The 20,070-nt window shown below is 37.9% G+C and overlaps 2 protein-coding genes across 2 annotated transcripts in view; both read right to left on the reverse strand.

Moving 5' to 3' along the window:
• Positions 1–5,129: 5,129 nt before the first annotated feature.
• On the reverse strand, positions 5,130–13,721 carry cdc6 (cell division cycle 6 homolog (S. cerevisiae)). The gene is made up of 12 exons (XM_007574643.2): positions 13,563–13,721; positions 11,521–11,891; positions 10,003–10,239; positions 8,783–8,982; positions 8,544–8,692; positions 8,105–8,211; positions 7,892–8,031; positions 7,711–7,811; positions 7,585–7,637; positions 7,042–7,220; positions 6,143–6,283; positions 5,130–5,416 (listed from the first exon to the last, which is right to left on the reverse strand). Exons 2-12 carry the CDS (start codon positions 11,879–11,881, stop codon positions 5,324–5,326), a joined length of 1,761 nt encoding a protein of 586 aa, XP_007574705.1. The 5' UTR covers positions 11,882–11,891; positions 13,563–13,721; the 3' UTR covers positions 5,130–5,323.
• A 2,833-nt stretch (positions 13,722–16,554) lies between these two features.
• The window catches only part of wipf2a (WAS/WASL interacting protein family, member 2a), a 22,487-nt gene continuing 18,971 nt past the window's right edge, over positions 16,555–20,070 (reverse strand). Inside the window, exons 8-9 of the mRNA XM_007574644.2 lie at positions 17,784–17,885; positions 16,555–17,364 (exon numbers count right to left, since the gene is read on the reverse strand). Coding sequence (XP_007574706.1) covers positions 17,321–17,364; positions 17,784–17,885 — 146 coding nt within the window. The 3' untranslated portion in view covers positions 16,555–17,320. The remainder of the gene's footprint in view (positions 17,365–17,783; positions 17,886–20,070) is intronic.

A 20,070-nucleotide genomic window follows, 5' to 3' on the forward strand; every position in this document is an offset into this window, starting at 1 on the left:
GATTTCAGAGAAGCTTTTTTAAGCTTTCCAGTACAGACTTTGAGAAAGTGCTAACATGCTACTGTCTGAATGTGCAGGAACTCATTTCTCCAACCGCTGTACTTTAAATGAGCTTATAAAAAGTCGTTCCTGTTTTGTTTTAATTCAACTTTTCTCTCACTCAAAGGCAGCTGAGCTTTTCCAACTCTGAGGAAACAGAGAGGACCAAATTAGACTATTTTTGATATCCGGTTTATATTTTGGGAATAAGGACTTCTAGTTTAGAGGTTAATAAAGAACAGATAAATCTAACTTATCATCTAAAATCAGTATTGTATTCTAACAGAAGATATATTTATGCTACGTTGGCCTTATAGTTGCTAAATGAACCTCACTTTATTTAAAACTGGAGATAAGCTGTGGAGGTGGGCGGGTTTTATTTAGGTAAGATGCATCGAAAGGGGACGTCACGTAACATTTTATCAAATAATGCTTTATTTATCTGAAAGGGAAATTTAAATGATGTCGTAAAGAAATATCATCCGAGTATCTACAAAGAATCATTGGGGGTGGAGATGCTGTGAGCAGGAAGGATCTCAGGTAGCAGTCAGTCTTCCAACACATCTGAAGAGGCTTCTGACTGAAGACTCTTTATGTATAATAATACTTTATTTGTATAGCACCTTCTTAAACAAATGTTAAAGTGCTTTACATTTAAAATACAAATGAAAACATGATAAATGACACAAAAGTATACCAAATCAATTAAAATACATGACAGTGAAATAATACAAATACAAAAGCAATCCAAATATTAGAAGCCTTTCTATAAAAGTACATTTTAACTAATTTTAACAAATGATTTAAAAGATATTTAGATATTTGGAAGGACAAACTGGGAGACATTGCATAACTGTCATGACTTGCTAACTACTCAATATCCGGGCAGAAGAGACGAGACTCAACAGTAAAATCTCCTGGCTGACACCATCAGTTATTGACAAGCACTGCTAATCCACCTCATTTGCTTTTGCCACTCCGTTTTAAATCGGCGAGAGAGACGTTTGAACTTCTTTTCCTTCTCTCTTTTAACTCCTCTTGGATTTGGGGTCATAGTTCAGGCACTACTTAAGCTTTTGAGAAGCTAATTAGCTGCTCCCAGTTGTAAAGAAAAAAAAACCTTGTTGCCATGGTTACACATTATAACAACTGTCTGAAAATGAAAAAGTAAGAGCAAAAGAATCCTTCCAGCTGCACAGCATCTGAAACCAGACATGCAACGCCTCAACCCCAAAAAAAAAGAAAAAAAAAAGAAAAAGACAAATAAATGTCTACAAAATTAACAAACTGAGGTTAAAAGGGATTATAAATTTGAACATTTTCCTAAATTTAACAGGAATAAATCTCAAAAAGAAAACCTATTGTCTGGAAACCTGTGAAATTTTTCGTCACATCTTTAAGATTATTTATTCTTTTTTTAGTTCAAAAGAGAAGGAGAAGGGAAAAAGATGGATCATTGCTACTAGAGATGTGCCGATCAGGTTTTTTCCTGCCGATTCCGATCACCCATGAGGGCCGATCACCGATACCGATGAGGAGACCAGCTGCACAGGCAGGCTGCGAAATGAGAAGCAGGTGATGATCGGTTTGTGTGATCGGCAACAAGAGACCGTGATTGGCGATCACCGATCATACACTTTTTCATGGAAATCGGTGGCCGATTGATCGGCACACCTCTAATTGCTACCTTTCTTTCTTGACATTTACATCAAAATTAATTATTTTTATTTCTTGAATTAAGCTGCTAGGATGTGCAGATGTGCAGGCATTCGGTGATGTAATGAAGGAATAATTTGGGTAACATCTCCATGATGTTTGGATTTAGTTCCTTTCTAACTGTGGATTGTAAACATGCGTTGATGTCATTGTTGCATCTCCCCACTTTGAGGGCTAATGGTCATTATGCACCATTTTATTCAGCAAATATCCTTCTAAAAATCTGAATGCTTTTAAATTTAATATGAATGTTTGTTGATTTCACACTTGCTAATTTTTCTATATTTATGTGAATGTTTTTATAACACTGTGGAGAACCTATGCTTCATGCTGAACTTTAGTATTTCATATGACTAAGTGTCTTATAAGAAACTATTATTGATCATGCTGTGCTAGTTTTTCGTGTCTCTGTCTTACCAAAACTGAAAAAAGACATTTATCACACATTTATGAATTAAAAATTATGTTTAGTATTTTTGATGTGAGATTATTCAAATTAATGTGACCAATAAAATAGCAGGTTCAGAGGTAGTCATGCATCCCACCTAAGGAGTTAAGCTAACATGCGAGATTGCTTCATCGGCATGCATGGTGTGTACGGTGCCTTGGTTAAGTATTCATACCCTTTAAACTTTGTCAGTTTGTTACAGCCAACAACTTTGGTGTATTTTATTTGTGCTATCACACGGATATGAATTGATCTAAATCATTTCATTGTAGCCTTAGCTACATGTTTAAAACATAATATCCTATCAAAATACATCGAAACGTAACAACAAAAGAAAACCTCAAGAGGTATGAATACTTTTGCATCGGACTGTTTACACAGACAGTGACTGATAATCAGTTCGTGGGTAAAACATGTTAACCTTTAACAGTGGTGGGCACCGCTGACTAAAATATTAGTAGCACTAATCATAAACATTAGCTTTGCTAACGCACTACACCACCATGTTAGCAATGCTAAAGTGCTAACAACAATTCATATTGATCTGCCCTTGAAAGACTACTATCCTCAAGCCCAAATTTAATCTTAACACAATTTACATGTTCTGTAACACCCTTGGACACTGTATTTGTTTGTAACTTGTTCTCTATTGTTTTATTGTGGGGGCGGGAAACAGAGGGAGACGTGAGGACATGAAACGGAAATGCTGCGTAACTGTCTTCACTCAGTTCAAAATAAGAGCATGGATATAAACGCCTACCTTCTTAAAGAATTCTTAACGGTTGATGACCAAACCAAAACTTTGGTCTGTGTCGGTTCGACAGATAAAATGTATTCAAGTGAAAGTTTACAAAACAACCAAGTAAATTAACACTGTGGAATTTACCTAGAAAAATTAATTTAAGGGAAGCTAACTGTTCTAAATATTTTCAAAGTTATCGAAAGTGATTAAATATATGTAGCTAAAAATAAGCTCTGCTGTTAGCAGGTTAGCAAAAGTGTGCCCACCACCACTTCTTAGCTCTTGCCAAGAAATCAAAATTTGTTCCTTAAGTGACACTCTGTAAGTCCTGGTAAAATCACTGTGGTCTTTGTGTCTGTATGTATTTAATTTGTTTAGTGTTTGTATGTTTAGACAATCACAAGATGGTATCTGAGACGTTACTAAGTGAGACAATTTAAAAAAAAAAGAAGAAAGAATTAAAGAGTCGTTATGCATAGGGATGGCTGATGTGAATTTTGACAGTGCTTTGTGGGATTTTTGTGATAAGTGATTATTAAAAATAATTGTCCTCATAAACTTTAAGATGCCAGTTAAAGAAAATGTAGTTTTATCAATGAATTGCACACAACTGATTATAGTTTTTAATTAGATATTTATCAATGTTCTCATGAAAAAAAATGGACAAAATGGTTAAATTAACAATCCTGAGATTTTTTGTAAGATTACTAGAATTTATTATCCTAAGAAATTTTTCTTGATAGCGACATGATAAATATCCACCCCTATTCATTCGACTCTCAAATTTCAGTGGTTGTGTTGGAAAACGTGATTCAGTCCAGGATTATCGATGGTAGATATTTTGAATGTTATGCATCCAAATATTTGATCATTTTACCTCCACTGATGTTTGACTTGATGCTCCATGTATTTGTAATAAAAACATGCACATATTTCCATTCACTTAAAGATATTGCTGTGAATAAGTTATTTGAATAAAATCAGATGTGTTTTATATGTGTAATTTAAGGTCATTTCTATATCAGATTTTAATTTTGATTATTTCCACATGTACTCATTTCTGTAAACATTTGACTAATTTTGTTTATTTTTGATCTGAGAACACTATCTGTAAATTGTGAATGTTACAGCTAGGAATCAGTGATCAGGCCCAAAATATGGGTGTAATAATGCACTTAGCTCTGAACATTTAGAGCCACATAAAGACAGTTACAAAGTCGGCCTTCTATCACCTGAACATTTGTACAATTAAAGGACTAATGTCAAATTAAGCTCCAGGGAAACACGTGAACGTGTTTATCTTTAGTCACATTGATTACTGCAACAATGTCTTCACAAGTTTGTCTAAATAAAATTGGCTGATCAAGAATGTTGCTGAACAAACTTCCAGAAAAAAAACACTCCATTTAAATCTAGACTAAAAAAAACTTCCCTGATTAGTCATCTTTGATTAATAATTGAAACATTGAAAATATTGATGATGTAATGTTTGTTGCTTCATAATTGGTTATGTTATGTTTTTATTATAAAGCCTGTTGCTGAAATGTTCTGTACAAATAAACTTGACTGGACCTGTTAATCAGAAGAAAATGATGGAAGAATGGATTTCCATGCGTTTAAAAAGCAGAGGACTGAGCACACATCCCTGAGGGATCCCAGAGTCCAGCATGTTTTATTCTAATGCAAACCACATAAAATTAAATATTCTCTTCTGTTAACACCACTACACTCCAGTGCAACCAGTAAAGCAATTATTTATAAGTTTTATTTTTAGGAACATGATCCCTGTTTTTAGGGCAGGGCTGCACACCATTACCAAAATATTATTGAAACAAGTACCATTAAATTTAGCCATAAAATCTCAGGTCTGTTTGCTCAATTCCTATTATGTAGAGTTTTAAAAATACTGAAATCAAGTCACAGTTTTCCAGGCTGCATAGGTACAACCTGCATGTTTAGTCACACATCATTATTATTTTTTTTACCAAGTTTGCTTCCAAAATTTTGCCAGGACAAAACCAGTTTTGCTGCTTTGGTTCTCATCTGTGTGAACACTTTGGTTTCTGCAGCTTAGTCAGGCCGATCTCAGCCTCCTTTAATCCAATCAGGTTAAAGGCTGAGCTAATTCAGAGGACAGAAATAGATCCAGCTCTGAAGGAAAACCCAGAAAAATTAATAAAACACTTCATGTCTGTAAATCTATTTATTTACAGTATACAAAAAAATAAAAACAGAACATTTAAAAACCAATGAATCCACCTCAAAATAACTGAGCAGTCATCTAAAAAAGTACAAGCATTTCCTTTTTAAAGGAAACATCTTTAAAATAATTTTTAAAAAGTAAAACATAATTTAAAATAACTATAATTGATGAGGGATCACGAGGGAAGCCCTGCAGCCAGGATGCTGCCCAGAAGCGTTCGGTCCTTCAGAGCGTTTTCTACGTCTTTTTCATCAATTTTCAGGAACACCTGAAAAAAAAAAAAGAAGAGTTCAGTAATAAGAACAAACAAACCAGCTCACCAAATGTGCTGGAAAGGTTGATAGATCTGAGTTTATAGCACAAACTCAGACTTTCTAGGACATGGAAACACCAAATTCTTGGAACAAAATGAGATATTTATTATCTTAAAATCAGAAAGATGTACATCTATATAGTGACCTTTGATTAACCAATCACAATTATAGATGCCACTTTTGACAGATTTTTTAAAAAAATGAACTAAAACCTGTATATTTTGAAAAAATATAAAGGTTTTGTGAATGAATGTTTTCTAAAATCAAATGTTGTGAAAGGCAACCAAAACTATTTTTCCCCAATCCAACATGTTCAAAAAAATAAACCCGTCCAATCTGGCAGCGCTGCGCTGGAACTCCTCTTGGGTTGCTAGGCAACAGGGCTGGGCTCAGACAGGGTTGCTAGGCAACAGCACAGGGTCCCCTGAAAGCTCCTCAATGTGCAGGAGGTTTTTGAAACGGCTCAATTTCCAGACACCAAAACACAAACTTACTGACAAAAACTCGTTGGGTGTTTTTTGATTAAACGCTTGGGAATTTGTTTTTGTTTTGTTTTTAGAAACCCAAATGGAAATACAAAAACATCCAAAATGCGAATTTTGTACAATGCATCCACTTTAATCATATTCTAAGGCTCCTTTAAATAACATTTGAACGTTGTTGTTCAGAGAGTTTTGTACCTTAGTGAGACGAGCCTCTTTGGCCTTCTTCAGAGCGAAGATTCCCCGACTCTCCAGCAGGCTGCACAGTGCCAAACACTCGCCCTGCCCGACTCCAGACACCTGCCTCTGGGCGCACAGGCGGCTGTAAACCTCATGGAGCTGAAACGCAAAGCAGGGTCGTTTAAAACTCTTAATTCACACAATTAGACTGCAGAGGCGTTAGGATGAGGAAAAAGTAAAGCTGGAAGCAGTGGGTGGTGCCTTTAGTAGATCCTTTTAATTACATCACACTGAATTAAAGCTGCAGTGTGTAACTTTTATAATGTTTAGATTTTTATACATTTTGTTAAAACTGTCAAAATGTCATCAGTTTGTTGTGAGACAGATAATCTGTGAAAAGATTCATCTCAACTTTCTCCCTGAGCTACTATTGCCATCTGAAGAAATGGATGGCTCCAGAAAAAAAACAACCAATCAAAGGCTGGAGGAGGGTCTTGGTGCTGTTAATCAACGACATGTACTCGCTGCTAAATGTGCTAGTAGTGAAGAAACAACTTCCATTGGAAAACCATTTTTCTGTCATCATTCATTAATGATGAGTTTTCCTAAGTCAAAACTAACTTGGAAGTAACTTTTCAGCGAGATATAGAAGATTGAAATAACCTGCCAGTCATTTCCTTTATATTTTCCCATATAAGTGAAATTACCTGCCAGTGGAACTAGCACTTTTTCATCAATATTAAGGAATTATTGACTTAAAACAATCTCCTATATCTTGCAAAACTAAGATATTTGCTCTGAAAAGTAAGGTTTGGTAAGATTTTGTATTTTTGCAGTGCAACACTTTACATTTCAATTAGCCTCAGTATCTTTTAACCTGACGACCTTGAGTCATGCTCGTAGGATCTCCATCTTACCTTCCCCAGGTTCGTCTCTTTGCTCTTCCCTTTGCGGATGAGCAGCAGCAGGCAGCAAACCAGCAGCTTCTGCTGCAGAGGGAAACTCTCTCCATCCGAACCGCCGCTCTGCGACGCCATGCGGTCGCCGTAAACCTCTGACAAAACCCTCGCCACCTGAGGGAGGCCGACCAAAGACGCTGCAGGCAGACAAACTCAGTTTCAGTCACAATTATTTTACTAAACGAACACTCTGACGATTAATCGGATAAAAATAACTGCCACTTGCGTCTTTTTTATAGAATATTAGAAAAAACATTAGAAGATGCAAAAAGCAATTAAATTCCATTTTAAATAAGAGAAACATATTAATGTCTAAATTGCAGCAACATGTGGAGTTCTGGGTAGAAGATATTTACAGACAGAAAGCATACTCCAGTTAAAGATCAATGAGTTACAAAATTAGTTGACGAATGTTTGAACAATCGATTAATCACAAATAATCTGATAATTTCAGCTGTAGCTGGTTACAAAGTTTACTCTGATGACCCCAGGTGACCTTACCTTTAGCGGAGGCCTTCTGTCTTTCATCAGCTTCTGCAATCTCGACCGCTCTCCTGGGAAGACACAGCGTTACGTCAGCCATTTTCTCTGGCGTTCCAGACTCGGGTCATTATTACCGATGTTTACCTGCAGATGTCTAGAGCCTTTCTGGCGTCTCCGGACACAGCCGATACCTTCCTGGCACAGAACTGAACAGCCGATGCGTCCAGCAGACCTTCGGCCGAAACCTTCAGAACCAAAGCAGAACTCCAGTTAGACGAGCCGAGACATGGAGAGACGCTGGTGATACCAACAGAACTGGACCAACCTTCGACAGTCTGTCCTGTATGATGGCGCTCAGCTCCTGTCGGCTGTAGGGAGCGAAGTGCAGCAGCAAGGGGCGACAGTGAGTCTGAGCCTGCAGTCTGGGCAGGATGCGATCCGTCAGGTCCAAAGCGTTGGCAATGCCTGCAGGAAGACATGAAGTCAGTGTGAAGGTCGCATGGTGGAAGGTGAGGCATGCTGTGGGCCAAACTCCTACCGATGAGACAGAGACGGGACCGCGGCAAATACGGCCATTCAAAGATGGTGTAGAGGACGTCCTGAGCTTTGCTGTCCAGCTGGTCCATCTCATCCAGAACCAGGAGCCTGAGAGGACAAAGATTAAAGATCAAACTCAAGATCTTTACCCAACAAAAAGAAAGAAATATACAAAGAAAGAAATCATATTATATTATTGTGACTTTATTCTTGCAATAGTAAAACTTTTTCCACTTATCCTTTTGTTCACCGCGACATTTCAAGCAAAATCAAACCTATGTTTCATGAATTGTCATGACTATTTTCACTTTATTGCAACTTTTTCTTCAAGTATTATCACAACTTTTCTCATAATCAATTATTTTTTGTTTGTTTGTTCAGTCTGGTACCAGTTCTCCGTCGTCAAAAAGCAACTAAAGTTTTAGAAAGCAGAAACTCACACTGTGGGCCCCGGGGCAGTCAGGAACCTCTGGAGGCCGCTCTGTCCACCGGCTGCTTTCAGCTTATAGGCCAGCAGCGGGAAAATGCCGTGGGAACTCCGCAGACTCATGCAGTTCACCACCACCGTCTTTACCGTTGCGAGCTCAGACTGGAGGACGGAAAAAACCCGAACATGTTACAGAGGACAAAATGAGGACAAGCAGATTAAAACTGGGTAGAATAATCTGCCCCAACTCACCTTCATCTCCTGGAGGATGCAGTTCAGGCAGGCGGTCTTTCCGGTCCCCGGGGCCCCTGAGATGTAGAGGCTGCTGGGGACTCGCTGCAGCACGTTGTCCTCCAGGAAGGAGCGGATGGACGCCTGCTCAGCGTCTCTGGACAGAAGACACTCGGGGATGGCGGTGTGCAGCGCCTGCTTCACGCTTTGAAACCTCGACTCTGCAGAGACACGGGAGGTCACAGATTAGAAATAAATCTATTCTGCACTTTTTTTTTTTTTAAACTGACCTGGCTGTTTTTTACGCTTTTCGAAGGGGACGCATTATGCAAAGATTCACATTTTGTGTGTTTTTGTGCTTCCGTTTGGGTTGGGTTTCTACTGCTTCCAAAAGCAGCCAAAGCGCTTAACAAAAAAAAAAAAAAAAAAAAAGCAATTTTTTGGCAATAAATTAATTTTTGGTGCCTTGAAAATGAAACATTTCAAAAACCTCTGGAATGCAACATCACAAATCGGCAGGCACTGCCCCTCACCTAGTAACCCCAGCTAAGACAGCCCGTTGCCTAGCAACCCCAGTAGAATTCCACCCGTCACCTAGCAACCCAAGCTGAGTCCCAGAACATTTTGTCACTTGACTTCAGAAAAGAAGATGCTTTATTGAACTCCAAGGGGAAATTATTTATTTGCTGTTAAATATTAGAACATATAAATGTAAACATTAGTGATAACACGTGAATAATACGTGAAATTACAACTAATGTAAATATGATTGAAATATGAACTAAGTTAAGTAAAATAAAATAAAATAAAAAACTCATGTACATTAAAATATGTGGATATAAATGAGTTCAGAATTTTGACCGAGTTTTAACGGCTGCTGGAAAAGACAAGTTTTTTGTTGTTGACTTTCTATCCTGAAACTACATGCTGTATTATTAGCTCCATTTCTGTTTTTCAAAGATGTACGGTTGTATAATTGGGCATCTGTTTGCAGCCATTTTAATATGCAAGTGTAAATGTTGAGCTCGGGGGGGTGTAACCAGCGGCAGCTTATGTGGATTTAAAGTGGCAAGACGCCCTAAAGCAGCTCATTCTGAAAGGCAAAACTGACCAGGCCAAGAATGATTTTGTGCAAGAAATATAATAACCGTTTTGTACAGCCCATAGACTTTTCCTTACATGTTCAGTGAACTATAATAAGTCAACTTTAAAGATAATTTTCAGCTCAGAAAAGTTCTTACTGTCAGCAAACAGGTGGGCAACAGGAGGCTTCTTCTCTTGGCTGTGCAGGACGGGAGTCCCAGGAGGCGTTTCCTGTTTGTTCGGAGACAACTTGCTGGTTGGAGAGTGCCGCTGCTTGGCTGCCTGAACTTCACATGTTTGCAAGTTTTCGTCAAAGCCGAGTTTACGTGGCGTTGCCGGATTGGGTCTGTTCTGCTTCAGAGGGGAACACTGCACGTTGCAGCCATTGTCGTCACCTTCAGAAAGAAAACAGAATAAACTGAAAATTAATGACTAGCATTACAAAATATCTACCGAGTTTGACCTAGGAATCCAAGTTATTGATTAATGAGGAAATCTAAAGTTGATCAAGCTCATTAATCAAACAATTAACTGATAAGCAGACATTTGTTTTTCCATAATATAAAGGGATACATTTTTAATAATATGCCAAATTTAAAAAAACATTACATTTTGTCAGTTGTACAAAATGTAATGTTTTATGCATTACATTTTGTGGTTTTATTCAGAAACAATGGTTTCTGAATAAAAGAGTGGTTTTCCGTTTCATTCAGAAACCATATTTTCTGTGTTTAGTGGTTTTCTTTCATTATATTAATCTTGGACATATTTATAAAACATAACAAAACAGTTAAGTTATTAGGTTGCTGTGTAAAAAAAACAAATGAAAGGAATAAAATATGTGAAACATTTAATTCCCCATGAACAAAGAGATATTCCTACAGAAGTACCGTCTGTTTTTGCTCTTGAAGGAATGTTACATTTTTTCTCCATTAAGCTTTTTAAAATCACAACAGCTCACAAAATCAACCCTGTTTATTGGCATGTTTTTTTTCTGCGTCTCCTTGCTTTTCATCACATTCTCTCCGTAGCAAATTAGTGATTTTTAAATGTGAAGTTGTCGTTGTCATGAAGTTCGGCTGAATGAGCGTCATTACTGTAGAACTTAAACAGCTTGTCGAGTGTTTATATTTCAGAACAACTTAGTTTGTCGAGTGTTTATATGTCTGAACGGAACCTCATAAAATGCATTTTTCAAACACCGGACTCCCGTTTGGACCGTTTCTCTCCCCGTTCTGCGATACCGCCACCATCTTTAATTTCTGTACCAACGGTTCTGCTTATTGATGTCCAGCGGCGCCCTCTGCTGAATGGAGGCCAAACTATAACACTGAAAGGTTTAAGACGGTGTTTCTCAACCCTGGTCCTCACCGCCCCCCTGCTCTGCATGTTTTAGATGTGCCTCTATTCCAGAACAGCTGATTCAAATGATTGCATGATCATTAAGTACTGCAGAAGCCTGTTAATCACCCAGAGATGCAAGTCAGGTGTGTGGCAGAAGGGAAATACCTAAAACATGCAGGACAGGGAGGCGGTGAGGACCAGGATTGAGAAACTCTGGTTTAAGATAATTTTATTAATCAATTGGAACTAATTTTAGCCTAACAAACCATTAATCGACAATCACCAGTCGATTAATTGTTTGCATCCCTAGTTCAGGTAGATCCCCGTCTCACCTGTGCGTTTCCGAGGACTGAGAGGGAGTCGGTTCTGCAGGATGGGGGAGGAAGGCGGTGTTGGTGGAGGCGCCTGTGCTGCAGATCTGCAAAGCTGATCCAATTTCTGCTTTGGAGAGGTTAGAGGGCTCTGGGCAGCAGAACATCTGGGTGACAGAAGCCTTGGTCTGTCTGACGACTGCCTCGGGGAAATCGGACCAATCCGACTCGGGGAAGGAAGCCGGAGCTCTGGCTTGTTTGGAGACACCAATGCGACCTTTGAGGGCTGAGCCGTCTTCGACTGCTGGGGTGCTCGGCAAGATTTGCGACGTGGGAACGGCAGTGGGGGCTGAACTTGCCCCTGAGAGCGAGTCCTGGGCATGTCTGGCTCTCTGATGAAAACAAAAAGAACAGAATGAGTGAACAGGATGTGGAAATGAACGATAACAGGAAACTAAATGACATTTAAAAGAAAAAAAATGTGTGTAGTTGCAATGTTGAATCTTCCTACATTTTCTCTTTCCATCATTCAAAATCAGAGATGCCCAAACTTTTAGCAACATGGGATAAAAACGTCAACAGTATTTACTGGTCAAGCCTGAAGCAATTAGTCAGTTAATCACATCGTAAATTAAAATGTGGTCAATAGTTTCCATTCTGATGTTTATTTTTTTTAAGGGAAGCTTTGTTTGGAGAGACTGCGATATCTATTTTATTTATGGTTTCAGTTGTGTGTGCGCTTTTTATTTCCTTTTCACTCGCATAGGAATACATTGAGATAGTGCACACAACCAGTTTTTGGTTGTGCGTTTTATTTTGGAAAATATCCTCCACTTTCTAATGTGAATTATTTCTAAAGTTAAGATTCATTAGTCTTTGAGAGGGCAAACATTTTATAAATTCATTTGCTGAAAGTTGTCTCAAAACAATAATTATTTATCACAATTTCTGGAAGAATTTATTATCCAGTGAAATTTATCATATTGAAGACCAAGAAAAAATGAAAAAGTTAAACCTAAAATCACAATCAGTTTTGTTAATATTTTTTTCTTGCTCAACAATAAATTACACATAAATGTTTTCTTTTTGTAGGACATGTGTAAATCATTGTAGATCCCAAGCCTAAATTTGTTTTGCATGTTTTCATTCTTGAAAGACAACCAACCTCTCATCTATTTATTTAGGGTTTTATTGAAGAAAATTAAAAAAGGTTTAGCCTGACCTAAAAACAACAAAAAACCTAAAAAAAAACAAAACATGATTTATGTTGCTATTTGCATAATATACCAAAAGATTAATACTTTGTGTTTTAACTAGCGATTTTGTGAACAGGTGTTAATATGTGGCTCATAGTTTTGTCTCAATTGTCTTCCTGTATAGTTACAAAAACTAAATCAAATTACAAGAAATACTGTAAAACTTTTCCCTCAGTTTTAAGAAACTGACTATTATTTAGAGATGAATAATACATTCAGGTGTGGGAAACAAAAAGAAGCCTTTTTATTTCACTATGAATGTTGTGCTGTTACAATTTGGGCTAAAATGGTGCGAGTAGGTCAGAGGTTACAAAAATCAGAGATAAAATAGTATCAGAACGTAACACAAGTCGCACCATCTCAATGTATTCTTACACGAGTAAAGGTAAAATAGTATCCGTTCAAGAGTGAAAAAGTATTTTGTAAAAAAGACACTGCGTAACTGTCCGAATTAATATTTAAAAATCATGTCCTCAGATAGACAAGAAAATTAAAGTTTTATGCAAATTCTAGTATTTTAAAGACTAAAATACTACAGCACTTACGTAAACTAGCTAATGGCGCCAAAACAACTACATCGCCTCCAACACCCATCTACTTACGACTCTTTTTAACTAAAATGTCGATTGTAAGCACCCATGTTTCAAAATGACCGACTTCAGCAGATGTCCGGTCACGAAAGAGCAACTTTCTAACAAAACTACCGCAAACAAATTAGACAAATTTGCAAACAAGTCCTGGCACTTGGAAGTGGCTTTCTTATTTCCGCCTCTTAAACAACAAAATATTTGAGATTCTGTTACTTACGGGAAACACGTCGACGATGAACGCAGATTTGTAAATGGATAAAAGAAGTCCTCTTGATTCAGAGTTTCGGGTTTATTCGACGTAAAGCTGTTTGGTGTCTTCAGCTGCACACGGAGTCCGAACTGGCCAAATCTTCTCTCTAACTCAGCTGTATCTCCCGCCAGCTCTCTCTGATTGGTTCACAGCTTCAGCTTCCGCGATGCTCATTGGCTTAGCGTCACATGAGGATGTTACGTCACTGTTGCTGAGCTCACACACAGTTTGGTGGCGGGAGTTTGGATTAAATCTCCGATTTTGGCGGATTGGATTAGTCTACGTGTCAGAAGAGCCGCACTCCTAACGTGTTTTTAAATAATAATGCAGGCAAAAACTGGAAATAAAATACTAATAAATAGTTGACTACATCAATAAAAATAACAATTGTGATGTTATTTTTCTTTTAAACTGGACTTAACATTTCTTCATACTTTAATGCTTTTGATAGTTTCAAATAGACACAAAGTGAAAAATCATGATTAACAGGATTCAAACATGATTCAAACATCCATCTGTGAGTAGTCTATAATGTTTCACATTGTGATAAAGTTATTGAAATAAATTGGCTATTCAATAATACTAATTTATTGAATGAGTCTTCATTAATCCCAAAGGGAAATTAAATGTCCATTGTAAGTAATTTTATCCCAGTTATTTCAGAGTTGTAGATACTGATGGCTGTGAAGCATCTCCTGTAATAGTCTGCATTACGTGTCTGACTGACGTTTCATGAAGAGGCTCAGAGTTGTCCAGAATTTTCTTTATTTTTATTTGAAGAATCTTTGAATAATAATCAGATTACACTTTCCACAGCAGATTTTTAGAAGTTATGCAGCATATGGCACCAATGCATTAATACGCTTCCTCCACTTCTTCTGGGTAACTCAGATCTGAACCTTCAGTCACATAAAGATGGTTACAAAGTTAGCCTTCTATCACTTGAACATTTCCAGGATTAAATTACTAATGTCCTAGTAAGATCAGATATTTAATCAAACTGATTACTGCAAGTATCATAGGTTTCCCTAAAAAGTCTTAAAACTTTAACAGTTGTATTTTATCAGTTATTATTTTATCAGTTAAATCAGTTTTTATTTGTATGATGCCAAATAACATGAATATGAAAATATGTTAAATATTTACTTTTAAGAAGTAAATTATTTTAATTTGTTAATAGGTAGTAGGTAGGCGCTTTGACGACATTCATGAATCAATCTGCAGTAATTTCCATTTAGTCGGCAATTTTCTTCAGAGAGCAAAAATTTCCAAATTTTTTTTCTCGTATGTTACAGAAACATCATTAAAATCAAGCAAAAACAACACGAGACGATGAATCCGATACCCTTTATCCCCTAACAGGAATGTATTTTATTGAATTTATTTCAGATGAAGAAGAAAAAAAAAAGATTAAAAACAAATATTCGCCACTTGGTTCTTGTTTTTCAGAGTGAGCAACGTGAAAACATCGTGACGGATCACTCATGCGTCAGAGGTGAGTTTACATCCAGTAAAGAACGTGCAGGTTCAATAACGTCACCGCCATCGATCGCTCGTCTATTTATTACCTGATGGATCTTTAGGAATCATACAAAAACTAAAAACAACCAGCTGGTGAAAAACTGACATGCATCGGAGCATCATTCACCCCAACGACCGAACACTCAGAGAGGCTCCAGGTAGTCAGACTGGAGCTCACTCACTGCTGGAGATCCTTTCCTATATCACAAAAACGTATTACGTCACAAAAATAGATCAGTAATTAGGATCATCATTCTTTAGTGTAAATATACAATATTTATTGCATTTTCAAATACACTCGTTTCCTATTTTGTTTCTGGCCGTCACCTGAAAAGACAAAATAAATTGTAAAAGCCATAAAGTACCAAAGAGAAGTGAAGTCAGCCTGGTGTAAGGCAAAGAGCAGCAAGAAACGCTGCTTCTGTGAGAAATCACCAACTAACCTCAACCTCCTCCTCCATTTCATCAATTAATCTGAGAGCGATTAGTGTTTTAAAGTGAAGTTTAGCAGATCGTAAAAAAGTAAAATATAGCACTGATTTAAACAGTTTTCTGGCACTTAGTGTTCAACGTTTTATTAGCTGCTACCATTTACAACTACAAACTGTCCCTTGCATAGAAAATAAAATCATAATGTCTCTGTGGAAAAAGAAAAGAATGAATAGCTTTTAGGTTTACCTCCTAAAAGATTTCTGATATATATATATATGACTATTTCCTGTAAACTCCACCAACAAACTAGGAAAATCTGCAGCTAAGGGGATTTTTCACCAAACCGGTTTCAGTTCTGATTCTAGCTGTAAAAGTACATCTTTTAAAACTGTAACTTAATAAAAAGCAATGCTTCATTGCCCATAAGGAGGTAAATTAGCACTGGAGATACATCTGATGCCTCAGGTTCGTCAGATTTAATGTCGCCAGTCAGTGAACTTATAACTGCACTGCAAAAAAGGACAATTTTACCAAGTATTTCTGGTCTAGTTTCTAGTGCAAATATCTTAGCACACTTGAAATAAGTCAAAACTGAACTTACAAGTGACTTTTCAGCAAGAAAAGTTTTGTCTTATTTCAAGTATACCAAGATATTTCCACTAGAAATAAGAAAAATACTTGGTAAGATTTAGTTTTGTTGCAGTGCTGTTGGGCCTGGTGTTTATAAATCTATTTAATCAGGATGGAAGGCAGGATGTTGGCAGCTCAGACAGAAAAAAAAGAAAATCTCTGGGATTGGTGTCAATAAAGTGCCTCAGATATTGTACAGTTGGAGCCGGTTCTCTGTGGAAAAACAAACTGGATTGTAATAGAACCAGTAAGAACTGGAACTGCTTTGGTGGAAAACCCCAATAAATCCTCTAACCTGGTTCGGGTTCTTGCTCGACTAAACAGTGACGATCCGGTCACTGTAACGTCACTGAACAAGCTTATGTTACACAAACGCTACTGAATAAGAAATATTTTATCTCTAAAGTGCATAAATCAGCATCATGCACAGTGTTGGTTTTAGCGGTTAAGGTGAAGTGCAAAAATCGCCTTAAGACGGGAAAAAAAAAACATTCAGAAAGAAGGAAAAGTGGAAAAAAAGAATGCATTCCCTCTCCAAATGTAAAAAGTTGACAGCATCAAGATGTAAAACTCTATTCTACATACGGAGCAAAAATAACGTGACTCAAAGAGCTTTTGGCACGCAGAAAAAAAAAAAATAAAATAAAAAAAATTGGCTGCAAAGGAACACCGTTACCTGGCAACGGGAACGGCGATTAACCAAAAACCTAAACAACAACCCCACATCTGTGGGCAAAGAGCTTCTCAGAAACATTTAACAACATAGCTTCCGTTTATAAAGTTGATTTTTCCCCCCCCAAAAAAACATAATAATGACACCCCAAAAAAAAAAAGAAAAGAAAAAAAAGCCAAGATAAGAATTGAGAAAAATCATAATAGTTGTCATATTAAAAGAATAATTCAGAGTTTTGGTCCTGATATGTCGTGTCGCGTCCCATCGTTGGAGGAGGTGGAGCTGAGCAGCGTCGGCGGTTTTGTTCTCTCATGCGGTGTCAAAACTTTTCGTCGTTTGTGCCGCGGTGCGTCCGGCTGGCTTAGCGTCGTTTCGTGTGTAGTGTGTCTAAGATTCGCGTGTCTCTCCACCGCACCCTGCTGGCTCATTATGTCCTCTGACACAGTTCAAGTCCTGAGTGGAAACTGGTTCACCTCCCCACAGGCGGCGCTGGAGGAGCTCCTCTCATCACTCCTGGGCACAGAGAAGCAGAAACGACCATTACCATCCATCCACCCACCCACTTCCCTGTTGATAGGCTAGTTACCTTAGCAACACAGATGACACACAGCTCTATAATACAACAGCTGCGTTTTCATTGCAAATGTGAGAAAATTTGTTTATATTCTCATAATGTAGAAAACAAATTCTGCAATTGCAGTGTTTTTATTGAATAAAAATTTTTATTAAAATGACGTGTGGATAAGCTTGTTCACTCTATAAGTCGTTAAAAGCCCAATTTTATGGCCAATGCAAATGCAGCTAACGTCACTCTGAACCCAAGCAATGAACAAACGCTTGAAACAAATCGATGTGTAGGGGTGCTTAAGCTTTCGCCAGTTGAACAGAAACAAAACTGAAGTTATTATCTTTGGACCACAAGAGGAACGTACCCCTGTCAGATTTGCTGGGGTAAGTCCTGTTGGAGGGCCTGAACTCCTCAGGAGGTGGAAGATCTTCAATGGGGTGGAAGTTGAACTTTGACTCAAAATCATCTGAGGGAAGAAAAAAAAATATGATAAAGGAGAATTAGATCGTCAGCCTGATGATTAGATCGTCAGCCTGATGATTAGATCGTCAGCCTGATGAGGATGATGATTAGAATGTTGCAACGGATTCCTACGTTGTTGCAAACAACAAAGGAGGAAAACAAATGACTGACTGTTCACTTCGCTTTACAGGAACTCTACTGTGTTTACTTAAAAAGTCCGGTTCGGGGGTGCTGTGGTGGCACAGGGGCAAAGCACAACCCACGTATTGAGGCCTTAGTCCTCATGCCAGTGGTCGCAGGTTTGATACCCAACCTGGCGACATTTGCCGCATGTCTGACCCCTCTCTCATAACCCTCTTTCCTTTCAAACTACTTTCTAATAAAGGCCACTAGAGCATTTAATGAGAAAAAAAAAAAAAGTCAGTTCATTTGAAGAGGCGTGAACGCAGCGAGCTCTGGTCCGCCTAAAAACCAAGGTCTGGGTTCAGTTGAAGTGAACTCTGGTGTGGTTTGAATGCATGTATGAACAGCAAGCAAACTGGAGATCACTTAAAAACCAGGAAGTGGACGACAGAGCAGGGTACTGTGGGTAAATACAACCAAAATAAATGCGAGTTTAACGTTAAGGGGAGAAATGGCTCTTTGTCTTTTACCAAAGATCCTACAACCGTTAAAATCTGACGCTGCTCCATTTTGTTTATATCCTGTATAGAAGAAAGTTGTGCTCAGCGTCTTCTTCAGAGGTTTTTGTGTTGTTTCCTTCAGCAATTCTTGGTGCTGCGCCCCCACATGACAGGAGGGGTAAAGAGGTTTTTCAAAGGGTCTGCATTCTTTGACACAGTGCAGTGTGAATGTGAACCACAGCAGCTGAGAATGTAACAAATGTTGCAACTTTAGTGCCAAATTGAGTTTACCAGACTATCAGGTGTGAAAACAACCCAAGTTCAGTATTTAGTTTTTTTTGTCCTGTAAGTGAGCTGGTCTCTGCTGCATGCTGCTCTTAAAGGGAAGTGTTTAATTCAGATTAACTCCTTATAAGCGTGTGAACACATGCTAGTACTCTAAGAACTGTCGCTGTACTCCTGATTTGTGCGAACAGCAGGAAACAAAAGCCTTGTTTGCATAGCTGAAGGAGGGGATTTGACTATCCACGACTGTTCACCGCTGACAGCTTCAACACATCAAGATCACAAACAAAACAGTTCACCAGCAGAATAACTGGTTCCATTTAGAAGACTCACATGGACCAGTAACAGCGAGTAATGAGATGATAATAAATCAAGCTCTGAATCTGGAACAAGAACCAACTGTTTTCTGATTCAGAGCTTATTTTTTTAAGGTTTTGTTGGCTCCAGTGGCCTTTATTTGAAAGTAGTTTGACAGGAAAGAGGGTAATGAGAGAGGGGGAAGACATGCAGCAAATGTCGCCAGGCTGGGAATTGAACCTGCCACCACCACACACCCTAAGGCCTCAATATGTGGGTCATGCTTTGCCCCTGCGCCACCACAGCACCCTGATTCAGAGCTTTAAAACTGATCTCAAAGATATTACAGCAAGCTACAGAGAATAAAAGTCTACTGTCTTATAGTGAGTTTATAAAAACTTTACCAGGAAAAACAATGTTACTTCAACACTAATGTCAAGTTTAGTTCAATTCAAAAAGGGAAATTAAATGCTGTTGTAACTCAAACTATCAAAGTTTATTGAAAGAGTTGCTGCAGATTTTGATAGATCTCCTGTAGCAGTCGGTATCTATCAGTACAGTCCTACTTGCAGCTAGGACACATGATCTATCATTGTCTATCATGTGATAGACACACTATAGATCATGATTATCTATCATCATGTATTTATCATGTGATAGACACATGATCAAACTGATAGATCTATCAAACTGATAGATAAAAAAAATAATCAAAAAATTAGATTTGTTGGAATCTGATCTTCCATCAGATTTTCCAACATCTGATGGAAAATTTAATATTCCAATATTAAGTGTTTATCGCTCAAACTCTCAAGGCCAGCAGGAAAAGTTGGTGGAATCAAGTAACTAACCGACTCTTTGGTTACCTAGCAACTCAGTCATTCTTTGGTTGCCTGGCAACAACTTGCTGAGTAACTAGCACAGAAGGAGTTTCATGTTTCTTCACTTTGCCTCATAACTGGTTAAAAATAAACAACGGCATGG

Source organism: Poecilia formosa, unplaced genomic scaffold (genome assembly GCF_000485575.1).
Source record: "Poecilia formosa unplaced genomic scaffold, Poecilia_formosa-5.1.2 Scaffold358, whole genome shotgun sequence".
Taxonomy (NCBI): domain Eukaryota; kingdom Metazoa; phylum Chordata; class Actinopteri; order Cyprinodontiformes; family Poeciliidae; genus Poecilia; species Poecilia formosa.